At 34.6% G+C, this 16,309-nt stretch overlaps 1 protein-coding gene across 1 annotated transcript in view; it reads right to left on the reverse strand.

The window, feature by feature from the left end:
• Positions 1–10,107: 10,107 nt before the first annotated feature.
• Positions 10,108–16,309, reverse strand: part of csmd1b (CUB and Sushi multiple domains 1b) — a 203,723-nt gene continuing 197,521 nt past the window's right edge. Inside the window, exons 62-65 of the mRNA XM_088933977.1 lie at positions 16,167–16,279; positions 15,556–15,643; positions 15,026–15,158; positions 10,108–13,173 (exon numbers count right to left, since the gene is read on the reverse strand). Coding sequence (XP_088790103.1) covers positions 13,014–13,173; positions 15,026–15,158; positions 15,556–15,643; positions 16,167–16,279 — 494 coding nt within the window. The 3' untranslated portion in view covers positions 10,108–13,013. The remainder of the gene's footprint in view (positions 13,174–15,025; positions 15,159–15,555; positions 15,644–16,166; positions 16,280–16,309) is intronic.

Here is a 16,309-nt window from a genome sequence, read left to right on the forward strand (position 1 = left end):
TTCACTTTAAAGGACAGGATACAACAGCAAATATTGCACAGTCCATTCAGAAAGATGCTCGTAAGGTGGAGACTGGAGCTTACGATGGTGTGTATAGCTTTCAGGAAGTGACATCATGAAGAATTATGAGTTAGAAGGGCAGAAGTGAAGTACTGTAGAAGTTGGTTGCTGTCATCCCTTCCAATCTTTTGTTCAACACTCCATATAAGTATAAGGTTGAAACATTGAAATCAATACCAATACCATTTGTTTTTTAATGAAAAAGTAATAAAACTTTACATGTTGCTTTTTCCCTCTGTCAAAAGGAAAAAAGAGAATAGAGGGAACAATTCAGACAAATTGGATAAAAAAACACTACACCACAACTGCAATGAGAGCAGGCTACATCTGCTGCATAAGAGACGCAGACATAAGCATTTTTCCCGTCTGATGGGATGAAGAAATAAAATCATCAAAGCAAGCCACATTCATGTATGCGCAAAAATTAATGTCTGAAGCACAATTAGGTTTTATAGGGCTACATATAACACCCCTTTCTTAACAGTGTAACACTTGTTAACAATGAGAATTCAGAATTCCACTACAATGAACTTCTGCAATAAGTGTGGTAGAAAGTGGTGAAGCTGCACTGTGGCTGATTCAGAATAAGAAATCTAATTGACAACCCATATGAAAGATGCTGGTGGAGTACATTGAAAAGGTTTGAGAAGGATATTCTTTAATGGCTTGCATTTAGAAAGGTTTTGGTGCCTTTGGGAATAAGGTTAAAAACAGATTAATTTTAAAAATGCAAATGTAAGGAAATATTCATAAACTGTAAAAATGACATGCAGAAATTCAGAAAATAAAGGCAATCTCTCAAATTCACTAATGGTTGTATTCTGCTTGAGTTAGTCATTTGTCAGAAATCCACATAACAGGAAATTCAAAGTAATTTGGAATGTTTGTAATTGTATAAAGATGTAGAATGTCCATTACTGCAGACTATTCAGACCATCCATCCAAAAAACCAGGTACCCAAAAATATATAACATTGATATTATGGGCTCTTTTTCTGATTTTTCATGCTCTATTTAATTGTCTCAGTAGATCCAATGTTTGACTTAATCAGCTTGCTTCTCTTGTTTTAACATGAGTGAAATTCCGGGTGCCTAGTATTTTCTCTCACAAAATGTTCCCGACCATCATTTTGTCTCTCCATTAAAATAAGATTAATTTAATCCTGTTTATATTTCCACAGAAGAAGGAACAATGTTTACAATGACACAAGAGAAAGATCGTCCAAACATCAGGTTAGTTGAAGAATTCTATCTATTTTATCTGACAAAAACTAAGACCAAAGCAGTTTCATCCATCTACACATTTTCTGACTGCTTTATTTGATTCAGGGTCATAGGGGAATCGGAGCACATCCTGGTCAGCAACAGGTGCAAGTCCAGATACACACTAGAAGTGACGAAAGTCCATCACAGGGCACACATAGATACAGACACAAGCACACACCCATGCCTAGAGGCAATTTTACAGAAGCCAATTAACCCACTGGTATGTCTGTGGACTGTGGGAGGTAACCGGCGCGCCCAGAGGAAACCCACGCAGACACAGGGAGATCATACAAACTCCATGCAAGTGACAGCCCAGGTCCAGACCTGAACCCAGGGCCCCAGTGCTGCAGGGCAGCAATACTTACCAGTGTGCCATCATGCAGCCCAGATACAGCTTCAGTTATATTTAGTAATATGAATAAAAACTAATTTTACAGGGGTGGTCAAGTCTTCTTAAAGGACATAAGAATAGCCACGTATAAAAGTTACAAAAGTTAATGAGAACTATTCGTTTTCCAACACACATGTACTTCCGCCTTGTACCATCAAGTAGTGAAGTTTGAGGGATCACAGCCTCAACCATGTGTCTTGGCAATCTGTCCCGTACATTGACATTTCTCAGTGTAAACAAGTGTTTTCTAGTTCTGGTGTGAAATTAGCAGGTTTGTATAGTATTGCTGCAAAAAGGTTGTCTTCAAATTTGTGAGCACCTCAAACGAATATTCTTTTACTCCCTTTCCTTACGTCCTTATAACTCATCTTGTTATGTCCTGGAATGAATCTTACCTCTCTGGGCAATCTGTGTTTGTACTATAAGTGCAGAGACTAGATCATTATGCAATGTTTCAGATATAGTTAAATTAAGGCATTGTACAGTTTCACAGTAATCACTCCCAGCTTATAGCAGACAAAATCCAATAATGCTCTTTTTTATCTATCAGAGTCTTGTTTCCCTGTGTGATTTGTTTAGATGTTGATGAACGTACTGCAGCCATATCATACACATTCTCATCCCTTGGCATCCCAAATTCAAATCTTCAAATTTAATGTGCTGTGTCTCTTCACTCCATGAAAATAATGTGCAGTATATTGTGTATCTCAATGATTAATACAACTAGAGGGAAACCGACGCAACAATTAGATATTTTATATTTTTACTTACAGAAAAGTCAGTCTTCTTAAGCATTACTGTCATTCCTCGAGTCTGTCTGCAGGCTATCTGAGGAGCACTCTCAAAAAGACAGAATAATTATGCTCCTATACTCCTCCACATTCCTTAAAGAATTCATTTTAATACCTATTTAAGACATTTGTGTATTGCAGTTAAACAGAGAAATGCGTCAACAATGAATTTGTTTAATTTACTGGTTCTTTCAGTTTAAAAATAGAAAACAATTTATGAGCCTAAATGGCTTAGACATTAAAATTCCTGTATTCTAAAACCAGCCAATCCTTTTCTTTTCACTAAAAAAGTAGAATGCTAAAATCATACACAAAGGACAAAATAATTTCAGTGCTTGACTTATTCTCATTTTTGTGAAGAGTAACCATGGCAATTGTAATAAAATATGGCCAATATTTTTTTTATATTTTAGGAACTTATTCAAATATTATGTCCCCTCATTCATCTATGGTCTGCTTCTAAATGATCACACACTTTGGGAAAGACAATTTTGATAGATGTTAAAAAATCTAATGAAAGTTTTATGCAAGTATATTGCACTACTCATCAGATGAGAACATACAGTTTGAGAGCCACATACAGGAGATTACACTACAGTATATGTAACTAGATACAGGTAGTTCAACACAGGGTTCACTGGGGTTGTTGTTCAATAAGTGAACAAAACTTAAACATTGTAGTGCCCCACAATGAGAACTTTTAGTCTTTGTGCAAAGACGCCAAGGAGGCATTAGCTGCCTTAGCTGCTGCTGAATGATTCAGGCAGATTGTGAAATTTAACAGTGTGAAGCAGAGGATACAAGGTGAAAGTCTCTGGTATTTTGCTCTCAGACATACTGAAACATCGAAATAAAGGTTTAGTCAATGAACAGCAAATTTAACTGAGTGTTTGAGGAACCCTTGAGAGAGTATCGCCAAGGATACTGAATGACTGCATGAATGTCAGCGAACAAAGACTATATCTTCTGATAGAGGTGGGAGAGATTCAAATGACCAATCTACTAATGAGGTTTGTTGAAACAGTGCCATATAAATCTCCAAATTAAAGAAGGAAATACAATGATCTTTTGAACTGCATTAATGGAATATCTACTGCATCTAATTTGATGTGTTACATATGGCCATTGCTAAATTATCCATGTCTAATTGGCAGTTTAATTGTCCCCCATCTGAAATAGCCAATTAAACATGTTTAAGGCAATTAATCAGTTTCCTGTTTTTTAACATCTGAAGTATTTATGCTTCAAATAAAAAGAAGGTAGTTTACCTTTGTAAAGGATAAGAACACGGGACTGATGTTGTAAACTCAGTTACATTAGACTGTACATGACTGTACATTAGAATGTCCTAGAATTAAAGCAGCTTGTTGTGTTTCGTTTAGGAATATTAAGTGATAACTTAATGTCACATTTCCTTTTAAATTGTTTAAATACCAATCTTGTAACTGTATGTTATCTTTTTATTCGGAATGTGTATCCCTTACTGCAGTTTTCCCCCATTTTTATAATTTGTTTTAAAAAAGTGAGAAGATACTTTTTTACAGTATCTCAGCTATCCCATTTGATTGATACAGTAGTAGCTAAATGAATCAAGGATCTTATCCATCTGTTTCTTGAATGAACACAGGGTATCAGTTTCAATAACCTGGTTGGGTAGCTTATTCCAGACCTCTCACAACCTACTGTATGAAAAAAGGCCTCCTGTTCTCCTGTTCTTTAACATAGTTTCCATTTGTGTCTTTTGGTTGACTTTGTCAAAACCTTTCCGGAGTTTGAACACTTGAATCAGGTTTCCTCATAGTCTTCTCTGTTAAAAGGGTTCATTTCTGTGTTTTCACTTTCTTTTATATTCAGAAGTTCATATTTGTTTTTGTTTATTTACTCTGTATATTACAGTATTTTCAGAAATTGTAATTGCATTTTAAATGTGAAGGCATTGTGTTGTATACTGTACATTTAATTTAATCAGCCGTATTCACAGTGGCATCTACAATTTCAATAGAATAACAATATTTTCCATGGATTTTCTTTTAGGGGAATACATATCCCATTCATTTTAATCACATTAAAATGAATTTGATTGTGAGAACCAGGGGTCATGACAAACATTATTTCTTAATGGTCTTCCTGACTCTCAGTAGTTATTGGACAATATGAGTGCAGCTTGCCACTCATACAGTTTAATCAGAGGAATTTCACTTATAGACAGCTTGTAATTTTCATGCCGTTCTAAATGCCCTTTGCTTTGTGGAGGATAATTAGTAATTACTTTTGAATGGCAAGTATATTAAGTATGGAAAATGAGACTTGAGACTCAGGGGAGGGTCCAAGTTAAAAATAAAGACAATGACAAAAAAAAATATTCAGCACACTACCTACACACTGCTTAAGAAACAGCTACAAATGCATGATACAGTATATTAATTAGAAACTAGTATCATTCATTTGTTGTTTCTAGAGAAGTATATTTTTCAGTCAGTTTTACTAAAGAACAATTTTTTAACAAAAAAGAAGATACTCTATTTTGATTTCTTCTTCTCAAAACCATTTTGTTATTACTCCCAAAACTGTTTTAAGAAATTGAGTTGAATCTATGTTGAATGGTCTCTGGGTATTCGGATAATTCCATGACCATTTTTTTAAAAAGGGGGAAGTTGAAGAAAAAGTATTTTGAGGTGCTGGGATTCCCCAAGACAGCACCGCTGGCTTGTCAGAGTTGTCAGTGACCAACACATCAATAACCAGTTATCACTAACTCCTACTGTACTGTATGTTTGCACTGTGAAACTCAAATAGTAGTAGATGGCTCTGATAAATGGTTATTCTGGATGAAATCCATGCAGGTACCATATCAGATAAATCCAGGCTGATTAACAATTGATAGTCCCAAGTTACAAACTATAAAGATAAAATAATTGGTGATCACAAATCATAAAACATTAAAAATCGTAAAAACAACTATCAACTGTGCTACTGTACCTTGCTTAGGCATTAACTAGTCTGTAAAATAAAATAGCCCACTTAACACCAATATACTGTAAAGTACATTATCTTATAAAAGTATTCATCCCCTTCTGGTGATGTCCCATTTTGTTGAACTACAAACCAAATATATGAATTTTTAAAGTGAGTATTTTTAACGAAGACCTGAATGCTCAAACTGAAAAACTTATACAGTAGGTGTACAAGAAAAAATAAATCTCAATAAAAACTTATTAAAAATCAGTAAAAACTGAAATAAAAACAAGAACAATGTACCCTTTTGCTATGTTGAAAATAATTGGTTCTGGTGCAGAACCTTTGCGCAATTAGTTTAATGGCCTCTGTCTGTGTGTATTAACTGGATCTCAGGCTCTGCATCTGTCTGTGCAAGCTCATTCAGTATGGTGGGTGGCAACTTTCAGCAAAGACTCAACCAAGAAGACAAAGGAGCTTTAAAACAATTCAGGGATAGTGTTGTATAAAAGTGCAAATCAGGAGAATGTTACTGTATAAACCATGACACTGAGTCTCTTTTTGAACATGGTTGAGTCAATCATTAAGAAGTGGATTAAGTGTATTGCACCTCACAGCGGCCTAAATCAGGCTGTCCCTCCAGAATGAGCATCAAATCAAAAATGGAACACGGTGATATTGCAGAGGCAAAAGTTTTTGTGGTTGGATGAGACAAACTTGTATCTTCTTGATCTAAATATAGTGTTACATCTGACCCAAACGTGACAAAGCACATCACTTGGTAAGCAACATCGATACTGTCAAACACGATGGTAGCTGCTTCTTATCAGCAAGGACTGTGAAGCTTTCCGAGATTGAGGGGAAAATGGGTGAAGCACTGTACAGACAAATCTTAGAGGAAAATCTGCTTAAATCTGATAAAACCGGAATGAAAATTCCCTTTTCAACACAAGGCCGAAGCTACACTGTAGTGGCTTAATAAGAAAAAAGTTAAACGGCTTTGAATGGCACAAAGTCCTGTCTTGGATCCAATGTAAAATTTGTGCCCAGACTTTGACACTGCTGTCCATCAACAATCCCCAAACAAGTGGAGAGAGCTTGAAGAAGTATACAAAAAACAATGGGTGGGTAAAAACTGCACCGTCCAATTCTTCACAGTAGCCACTGATGTATCTGAAAAGAACTAATTTATGGAATCCGCATAGATTTAGATTTTTTACTTATTCTTTAAATTAAAAACCTGGATACCTCACTTGTAATTCAACAAAATAGGACAGTTTCAAGGGGAAGAACATTTTTGTAAGGCACTGTCTACAGTATAATCTACAATACATTATAATAACTTTTATTATTTTGACAAGGTTAAAATTAATGAAATCGATTTAAAAGGTACAGTACCATGTTTAAAAAGTTATCAACAGGTACTGTAATACTGTATGTGCATATAACACAGACAGGAAAACAGTATCTATTATATAAAAAGCCTTTACATTTGTAATATGTGGAATATTTAACAGAACATTTATAACATTTTGATATACTGTACAAAGAAAACATCAACTAGCAAAAGTAATAATCAAGTGTTTTGCTGCCTTGGAGACAAATAAAGTAACAGTATCGAAGGGTACAATTCTGTTTACAGTCTTGTGATGTGTCTATGCCAATCTGAATGTGCTAGTCATTAATTAAAAACACAATAATAGAATCAAAATCAGCTTCAGATAAGTACAGTAAAACTGACATTTTTCTACTGCAAATATTTAAAGCCATGCTTATTATCTCATGAAAGAAACAGAAATACCCAATGTACTAAAGTACATGGAAACGACAGCATCAGTGTGAAGTGGTTATTGAAGGTGAACTGAAAATGTATTTCTTCAGCTCACAAATAGACAGGCTTGGCCAAAGTTGTCAGGAAATTTGTTTGAATCTGTGAACACAACCAGCAGTCAGGAAACCTTAATCTAGTACTTCTGCTGTATTATTTCCTACATTTATAATTGCTTCTACAATGTTATGGTCTTTTCTAAATCCTGATTGACAATCAACCTGAATACTCTCTTGGTTTAGCAAATCTGTCAAATATCCATGAATGCATTTTCGTAATTGTTTTTTTAAATGTTGGTGTCAAATGTCAGGAAATTGTTCTGCGTTACTCAGCCATCTTCTTTAGATATAACCTTGTTAATATTTGGCAGTGGAAAAGTACCTTTGCTTAGTGAAAGTAGAAGGTCGACATATTACTGGATTATTAATCAAAAATGTAGGCAATTTCAGAAGACTTAAAAGCCACCTATCAGTTCATTATACAGTGCTTTATACATTATTGTTAAGGTTGTCTCCATTAGCTGATCAATGAATGTTTTAAAAATTAAATAAAGCAGCTGTGGAAGACTGCTAAGATTTATGTGTGTAAGAATAAAGTAATAGATCTGTGCAGTTTTCATTGGCACTAACATTGATTTGCTTTTTTCCCCAGAATCACATATTGATACACTCTTCTCACAATTGCAAACACAAAAATACATCATTCTTTTAACTTTTCTTTTTTTGTGAAACAAATATTGCCCAAAGTTACAGTAACCTCACTGCATATGTAAAAAAAACCACAAGAAAGTCAGGTTTTCTGTAAAGGCTGAAAAACAGATTTGATATCTGTAGTTACTGCTTTCTGATGTAAAGGCAGTATTTACACAAAGGCAAAGGATAAACAAAGTCTGAGCTGCCCAAAGGGGTCAGTTACTGTACAACTCGCAAGACAGTTTCCATTGCTATCAGATGAAACAGGATAGCACAAAGGGACAGTGAGAGCAAATACCTCTTTTAAAATGGAGGTAGAGGAATCTTCGAAGCATGTACTGTACATCCCACATTAAAAATATTTTGTATTCCAGTCTTGCTTTTTGAACTGTACAAAAGGCAAATTAGAAGAGTAGGCAATTCACCCTATTCTGCTTGCTCAGCTGTAACTAGCCTGATTTAAAAACTCATTGAGATGCCTTTTCAAGAATCCCACTGAAACGGGTTCAATTAGGCTGTTTCAAGTTTTTGTTTTTTTTAGTGTGTACATAAAGACCCACAACCAAATCAATCCACAGGTGAACAAAAGGAATACCAAGCACTGGGGCATGGCATGCATCCGACCACTTGAGCCAGCCAAAACCACAAAACCAGCCTTTCTGATGAGTATGGGTAGCAATTGAAAGAATGGTGTCTGTTGATAGATGTTCACCTAATGGCTCATGATTGCTGTTTGTAGACATAAGAATGTAAGAAGTGTTTCAAAGACAGTAGACTAGCACATTTGGTCTAAGAGCAGGAAGGCCACTTTCATCACTCAAGGACTGCAGTCTTCCTTGGGTTTATTTAAGCTGAACCCTTAATGACTGTACTTAACTGAAACAATTATTTGTGTAATTGGATCAACACAACCATTTTCCCTGTCTTAGGCAGAAGATGGTTAAAAACACTGTGTGCCTCAAGGGGTATGAGCAGCCAAAATATTAATCTTTTAATCCATCATTTAAATAACATCCTGTAGAGAGAATGCAGTTTTATATGGAAAATGAACTTTGTGTCAATTTTAGATGCATGCCCTGTTAATTTAAAAGTGGCAGCATAGAGTTGCACCATTACTAGTTCAACAGTAGGTGATAATGTATTGGCTCAGTACTCTACTGCAATCCTTTAGTGATTAAAGATACCCAAGGGAAAGAGACAAACCAATAGAAGTCTATCAGGCACCTTGGTCCCAGGCATCAAGATATACAGGACAAAAAATCCATAAAAGACAGAAGAAATGGTCAGTGCTTTTTAAAGATCTGAAGCCAACGCAAAAGAAAGTCATACAGTACCAAACCAGACAGACATGCTCTGCAACATGGTGAAAGCTCTCAGAAGTAAACTAAAAGTAAAGTAAAAGACCCTTCATCTCGGAGGATTTTAATTCTATTTTCATCTAAATACAAGTTAAGAAAGAAATCCGTTTCATTCCTGTTTGGTAAAAAAAATATTTTGTTTACAAGAGGAGAATAAGTACAACCACCCTCTTCAATGGAAAGAGCATTTTCAGTTCTTTTAAGAGTTGGTTATCTTAGAATCAGCATGAGTACCGTACCTCTTTACAATAAGTACATGTATATTTTCTCCTATAACCCGTGAAATAATTACATCAGATCCCATGGCGTTAATGTGAAATGCAGTTTAAGACAACATGTTTTCACAGGCTTCTCACATCAATTCTCTTATCTCTCCATCAATTAAATACAGTATGCACACCCTCTTATTGTAAAGTAAATCTGACGACTTACAGCTACATTAGGTTAGATGGAATCGTATACTGTACAATGGTTATATGGAGCAAACAATGCTCCTTGGGTATTACTTAAAGGAAAGTTAAAACATATTCGACATAGACCAAATAACTATATTCAAATATTTAATCTTGCTCTTAAATCATATATTCAAGATTGTGTCATTGAACAAATTATATCACAGTATATACTTTTTTCTTTTTTATGCCAAAAGAATACATTGTATTTTCACAGGCCACTTTTCATATATTCACATGTGCAAGAGGATAAGAATTTAAAACTAGCTATTGAGAGAGATATATATATACTTTACATTAATTGAAAAAATTACATTTTTGTATAGTAAAAACATTTATTTTAACAATTTTTACCTACATTAATCAAAAAAGTACAGCATATTTAATAATTTTACAAATTCTTCATAAAAAATATATCTCTGTACAAAAAAAAGTTCTTTTGCACCTACTTCAAGTCAGCAGCATATGGTAAAACAGCAATGTTTTCTATGGAATGATGTCGAACATAATGCAGTTTTACAGCTTTTTTTGTTTTTTTATGTTTTTTAACAAACTATTTTACAGAAGAGAAAGGGAAACGTTATTGCAGCTAGCCTGGAGAAAGGCAAGATGTGTAGTAAAAGCAGCAGTTCTATCATCACAAGAAGCATACAGTGGAAGAAAGGTATGGTCTCCACCTTCTGTTTTCACCACAATATAACCAAGCCTCACCCACCATTTTTACCTTAGGTACACAGTACCATAACAATAGATAAAAAAATTCATGAAATATGTGCTGATGCAAAATAGAAATTACTTAGAAAATTAAGGTGAGCCTAATGCTTCTTGATTTACATACTTTAAGAATATACAGTTGATGATACACATTCAGGGAATCTTTTATGCATTGCTGTTCATTTGGATGGGCACTCATTTTCAAAAAGAATACACATTGTATCAGGTTTCTTTGTGGCTATTCTAGTGTAATCCTGAATGTCAGCCGTTAATTAAGATAAGACGCATTTTATTATCTCTGTCTCTCTGACCCTTTTCAAAGGCAATAGAGCAGTTTACATACTGTACATATCTGTGGGTATGGATTGTGTGAAACCATACACACACGATGCTACAGAAATAAGTGAGACAGCACATTAACCTGCTTACCGATGATCTTAACTTGTTTGCGTACTTCCTTACCAGGCATGAGAGTATGTGGTTAATGCAGGATATTTCACTTCTTGGTAGGGTATTTCTCAGTGAGAGACATCCATATGCCTGCAACCAACCTGGAAGTGACAATATCCAAAACAACTATGTCCCCAGCACTTTCTAACTTTATTTAACAGAGTACAGTAATTAGCGTTTCTTTCTGAGTTGTTCCTGTTGTATCTGATATTATACTGGCAACTGAAAAGTTAGCGTGTAGAATTCTTGCACAAGTTATCTAAAGAAGTAATATAACATTACCAACAACTCTGCCTTTTTTTTTTGCTAGTGTACTAGCAGAACCCCAATTCCAAACTTACTGTATAAGAGACTGTTTATTGTAGTGGACCAAATTTAAACTGTCTGGGCATTAAATATACAGTATATGGTTACTAATGCAACTGGCCAAAACTACCTCTAACATATGCACCCAAAACATATGATTATGAAAAAATGTCAGCATTCAGAACTGTTGAGATTAAAAATAACTTAAGCACTTAAGAAAAAATATATTTTCTTTTCTCCAGCATTGTGTATAATGATGATATTCTTACATGTAAAAGGTATATTTTTTGTATTTGCAAACTTGCACCAATTATCTCTAGTTATCTTATCTTCAGTTGGTTTTATTTTACTCATTGGTTTTATTATTTATATACAGTAATAAAATCAGTTGGTTTTATTTTATTTATTGGTTGTATTATTTATATTGGTTGAACCAATTAAAAAGTGGTCCTTTAGTTCCTATTGTAACGCCAATTATAACCAAAACGTAAGGGACTGTGAACCAATGTCTGACTGTTGAAGGTGATGTAGCAGTGTGAGGTAATTGTTTTACCTTAAACACATGACTATGAACCATATTTCAGACTATAACCCTAGTGCAAAACTTTCTTGTGAAACATTAATGAGCACATGATTTTAAGAACTTGAATTTTTGTCATTTTGACATACCATATCTGTCAGTCGCTGGGGTGACAACATCTGCATATCAAAAACACTTAAAAGATCACAATGATTAAAATTAAAAATATGGAAATACATAAACTATTTGTAATTTTGATGATAAGTTGATACATTGCTGAGAAGGATGAATGGTGCAAACTTGCCCATATACGGATTACACCTTGCAAGAACAAAACAGCAATCTTAACCTGTTATAAAATAAACTGCAGATTCAGCTGTGGGTTGTGTCACTTAGTTTGCCATACCTGTTGTACATATTAATGTATAAAATAAGCAACTGCTTCATATTATCATATAACCCTTGCAAAACATAGAAAATAAAGTTGTTTCTTTACAGCTATAGCATGACGACATGCTTCTCAGGAACATGGAAATGCTTATATACAAATGGTCAGTGTATAGAAACCCTGTGTTTTTTTTTCTTTTAAACCACTTTCATGATCATTCATAACACACTAGTGCAAAAATTGTGCAGTTAGGTTTTGCAACACGACAGCTGAGAGAACTCCACCAGCTACCCAGAAGCTGGATAGCAGGTTCTGCTGCGAGACAGGCAGTTGTAGTTGTAGCAGTTTCTTCTCTTTTATTACTGGAAATGTCTGGAAAGGTATGAGCAACGAAGCTGAAAGAAGCCGTCTCCTTTATCATTTATCTTATGTGAAGAAAATGCCTTTTGTCAACAATTATGTGTCTTTTCAAGAGACTTCAACATCTCCCAAGGGAGTGCATGAAAAAAACACAACTTTGTTCCAGTAAGCAACATGAAAGGCTGAGGCATACAGTATGACACCCTGGCAAGATATTCAGAAGTAATTCTTGATCCAACAAAGTCACTTCTTTTCTTTGTTTTCTTGGCCATTAGCTTATTCTGTGCCTGATGGAGCTTTTTGTTTCTCAGAAAATGAATATTTTATTTCTTTTTATGCCATTTTTTTTTTCCTGACAGAAGTTGTTATAAAGTGTATAGTAGCAAAGCAAAGAGTCACAAAGGAGATGGGCATATGGCACCAAAGAAGTTACTGCTTATCCAAGAGGTATGGCTATGAATCAGTCAAAACTGACAACAAAGGCTATACTACTGTGCAAACTGTGTTCAGAGTTGTATCAAATCTCACAGCTTTCGCCTCCGTAGGTTTCATGCTTGTGTCATACATTGGATTTTCGAATGAAGCCTGTCCGTTTGTGTTCTCGTGGCCTGCATAGCCATTGTACTGTACTTTTGGTCTTGTTCTGAAAGGTAAAGAAACCCAAACAAAACAAATGTATTATTTTAACCCTCGTAAGGAAACAGAGAAAGAGAGAAACAAAGAGAACACAGATATTGTAACAAAAGACAAATACTGTTATTTTGAAATTACATTTGCTTCACTTGAACAGTTAATTTTCTAATTATTTGCTGCTGGTTTACAGAGATCTTGAAATCCCAATGACACTGGAACAGTAAGGTTAGTTATTAAAAAAAACAAATTGCACATTTTTTGAAGTATCTGTAAATTAGTACCCCATGTACTTCAGACTCACAATTAAATTAGGGTAGTTTGTCATTCCAAATTTTAAATTACTCATAATCATCAGCAGAAACAGAAATGTGCCATTTTCTAGATGTGCTAAGTTACCCTCAAAACAGAAAAGTCCAAATCAATGATTCATGACTTTGTATATGAAGCTTGGATCACTCTACTATTTTTTAAACTGTATTCAAACTCTTATCTAGGATCCTCAGAGAAACATATCCTGTATGTCAACATTAAAACAATTGTGAGTGTCACTATTGTTCACACATTGCTGAACTATACTTTCATTACTTTGTTTTGTTGCTTAGTTTTTAAGAAAAGCTACATTTTCATGATCGTTCCACACCTTTTCTGACACAGGAAGGGGATCTTACTGTGCGATAGACATTACAGTATGCTTGCATACAGATGGTTTATAAATAAGGTGGTTCATCTAGACCCTTGTAAGAACATTTTTGCAAAGTTTTAACACTAAAAAACATCTGGCTGTTCAGGACCAATAGATGGTTAAAAAGATACTGCATAACAAAAGACAAATCCATGGGAGAAAAATGTGATAACCTTTTTTTCGCTTATAGAATCAGTACACAATGTTCACAGCAAAGCCAAAGTGCTCCAGTGCTATAGTGATCACTATAATTTAACCCGCAAACTTCAGTTCTATTCAACATAACTTTCTGGATGCCAACAATAAAATTAAAGCAGGTAATTTATTGCTAAAAATTTGTTTTGAATTATTGATAATCATGTCTAAGCACTGGCCTTTTTAAAGTCATGCATTGCAGGTGTAATACTAGGGAAAAAAAATTAAATGAGAAATTTCACAACACTAAAATTGACCTGCAGCATATATGCACATTCCATCCTATTTTAATGGGTAACTTTTGCTTCCCTCTATCTGAGCACTCAAGTTCCTAAATTAACTGTCAACTGTGCTGCATTGCTTAAAGTAACAGATTTGCTAACTCGGCACATTCATATTAATATGCTAATGTGGATATTTCCAGCTTACTATAATGTCCTGTACAAGAAACTAACTGATTAATTTTTAGTTGATTTAAGTACTGTAACAAAGTAGTTATAATTTTTAAATAGACCAAAGAAATAATGCCTTAATACTGTATGGATTATATTCCTGGCAAGTTTCTCTTAGATAATGGCATTAAATGTAAAATAAAAATGGGAATGCATAAGTAAAAGGATTATTTCCTAGTCATTTTGTTTCTCATTTCTTACCTGCAGCCCATTCTCATTACATCTTTGGGTCTCTCATTCTCATCTGTGTCTGGTGAATGCACCCTGCCTATTTGTATTTTTTTTAATATAAAGGATAGTCATTCTGTTTAAGCGCATGCTTCTTTCTTTGCCCTTAGGCTCCTCTGATTCCACAGGACCACCAATACCACTGCCGGGGTACAGTCTGTTTTGGGGAACAGTCAATGGACAGCAATAGGACACAGGAGTTTCCCCGTAATAACTTGTGCAACAGTCCTGCTTTTTTCTGCAGTCACTGCTGACAAACACTGTGACTTGGAGTCTGGTCTTCTGAAGACAGGAGGGTGTCTCACCTGTGTTTGTAGAGGTAAAAGGCAAACCCTGACAGAATCAGAGCAAAGAATGGCACCAGTATGGCAGCTGCCACTGAGCTGCTGTTGGTGCCGTAATAGGGGTTGGACAGGTCCGTGTCTGTCGTGATGAGGCCTAATGGGAAAAAAGGCAAAACCTTCTCTTTAGCTCGTGAAATGAATTAGACATTAAAATCTAGATAAAAACACTTGGAAAAGATTATTTGTGTATTTGTGCGCTAATCAAATAATTTGTCTACTTTCTACTACAGTATGTCTATGAAGTAATTATTCCTAAAATATTAACTTCTGGAGTCCAGACCAAAAACCTGAAATTCTAAAAGGGGCTACATTTTTATTTTTCTTAAGAATGAAGTCTGTAGTTTCTGTTGTAAACATTACTGTACCCCTGACACAGAATCCATACAGGCTCTGTACCACAGTCTGTTAATTCATGCAAAGTTAGATTTAACAATAAGTCTAGAAACATAATAGAATACATGTATTTATGAAATAGTATCTCATTTCTATACCTTGTCTTGTTAACTGAAAGTTTCCAAAGTCTTTTCCATGAATAAAACCCTGATAGACAAAGGTGTTGCTATCAGATTCTGCTGACACCTAAACCAAGATATAAGATATAAGTTCAAAAGTCATACATACTAGAAAAATTGTTTCAATGAATATTAAAATGTGATCTGCAAATGTGTATCTTCATGGTTTCATCACTTTTTAAAATTAAATTTACTTTACAGCAAATGCTCCTCATTCAGTATATGAACAACCTTTAAGTGGTCTCAGTTTTCTGTTTTTTTTTTAATTCTCTCAGCTGAAGCTGTTAATGAGCAGAAGCTTAAATATGACCTAAATGAAACTGGAACTATGTTGTTGTGTATGATTCCAATCCTTTTAATTTGCTGGTATTTTAATTGTTTAGCAACCTCTAATCATACAGCTTAAAGTTATCCTAAATAATTAAACCTTGGATTGTGTGACAGTTACTGAAGAGTATTTATCTGTTTCTGCAGATTTTTAGCATTCTTTTTAGATGATCATCATTGTACTGTATGTTGCAATATATTTTGTCAAAAGACTAAAAATTGCAAATATTGCGAATACATTGAAACAAGGTGCTTCAACTCACATATCCATCCATTGCCCAGTTGTCATTTTTAAATTTACTGAAAAAGATTTCGATGGGCCCTCGAACCTGGTACACCTTCAAGAGTAAATGATTCTCTTCTTTCTTGTATGTACCTATGAAAGTATAATATATTCATGAACGGG

Source organism: Atractosteus spatula, chromosome 15 (assembly GCF_055471065.1).
Source record: "Atractosteus spatula isolate fAtrSpa1 chromosome 15, fAtrSpa1.hap1, whole genome shotgun sequence".
Classification (NCBI taxonomy): Eukaryota; Metazoa; Chordata; class Actinopteri; order Semionotiformes; family Lepisosteidae; genus Atractosteus; species Atractosteus spatula.